The sequence below is a fragment of the Gavialis gangeticus genome, unplaced genomic scaffold (assembly GCF_001723915.1).
Source record: "Gavialis gangeticus isolate Ggan-Ray unplaced genomic scaffold, GavGan_comp1, whole genome shotgun sequence".
In the NCBI taxonomy this organism is placed as follows: Eukaryota; Metazoa; Chordata; order Crocodylia; family Gavialidae; genus Gavialis; species Gavialis gangeticus.
The window spans coordinates 16524003-16525115 of record NW_017729014.1 but is presented as its reverse complement, the minus strand read 5'-3'; the positions used below and the strand labels follow the sequence as shown (position 1 = coordinate 16525115).

Below are 1113 nucleotides of genomic sequence, written 5' to 3'. Positions count from 1 at the left end.
ACAAACTTTAATAGAGAAAAAGGTGGGAAACGCAGGCTTTTCTCTTGCAGGCTGGCAGAGATCCTGCCTGGGAGGGGCTGCTTGGGGGCTCCCCTGTCCCACACACCCACCCCCTGCCCCACACACAAGGGGCAGCAGGTCAGGAGCCATGCTGGATTATGACATGTCCATTTTAAGAGGCCCCATATGATAAAAATAATCCACAAAAATGGGTTTTAATGACATTTTAAGATAATAATAATTCATTTTTGCACAAATGGATGAACTCAATATAATAATATAATATAATAATATAATAATTGTCTGTTTTCATCATATTAGAATGAAAATTTTTTTTGCTTATTTACAGGCCCCAAATTGTAGCTTATCTGGTGTTGGTCACAAATACGTCCTGGTACAGAGGAGGCTGAGACCTGCTGCTGAGTCAGCTACGTAGGGCCAGTGGTACATGTGACACCTTCCCCCTTCTAGTTTGCAGAAGCTCAGAGAGGGTCCCAGGCCCTTAAAGGCCAGGGTGAAATGGAGCAAACACGCAGGAGAACCTGTTACCTCCCCTGGGACTCGAACCTGCAGTTCTCAGCGCTGCCCCTTCCCCTGAGCCACGTGCGAAATAAAGGACCTCCCCGCCCTGCGCCACTAGGGCAGCGCTCGCGCTCAGCGCCGAGGCGGACTCTCCTCGCTTCCTCCCGTCTCTATGGTTGGAGGACTTACCCCCGGGCGGCGCTCTCTCTTGCGCTCCGCTCTCGACGGTTCTGGCCGGCGTCCGCTCTGCGTCGCGCTCTCGGTGGTGCGGGGCGGGTGACGCCCGCCGAGGGGCCGCGGACGCCATTTTGTGCGAGCACCAGGCGGAGCCGGACGGGCCCGAGTGCTGCGGGACGGAGCGGACGGAGCCGGGCTTCTCCCCGCGCCGCCATGCCCTCCTCGCCGCTCCGCGTCGCCGTGGTCTGCTCCAGCAACCAGAACCGCAGCATGGAGGCGCACAACATCCTCAGGTACCGCCGCCGCGCCTGGGCCTGGCCTGGCCGGACCTGCGCCCCCCCCCCCGGGCTTCCCCGGGCCTCGGCATGGGGGGCGAACCCTGGAGCGGGCCCAGGCCTCTAAAATAGCTTTGAC

General features: G+C 58.3%; 1 protein-coding gene across 1 annotated transcript in view; it reads left to right on the top strand.

Moving 5' to 3' along the window:
• Positions 1-811: 811 nt before the first annotated feature.
• The window catches only part of SSU72 (SSU72 homolog, RNA polymerase II CTD phosphatase), a 76338-nt gene continuing 76036 nt past the window's right edge, over positions 812-1113 (top strand). Inside the window, exon 1 of the mRNA XM_019511856.1 lies at positions 812-992. Coding sequence (XP_019367401.1) covers positions 913-992 — 80 coding nt within the window. The 5' untranslated portion in view covers positions 812-912. The remainder of the gene's footprint in view (positions 993-1113) is intronic.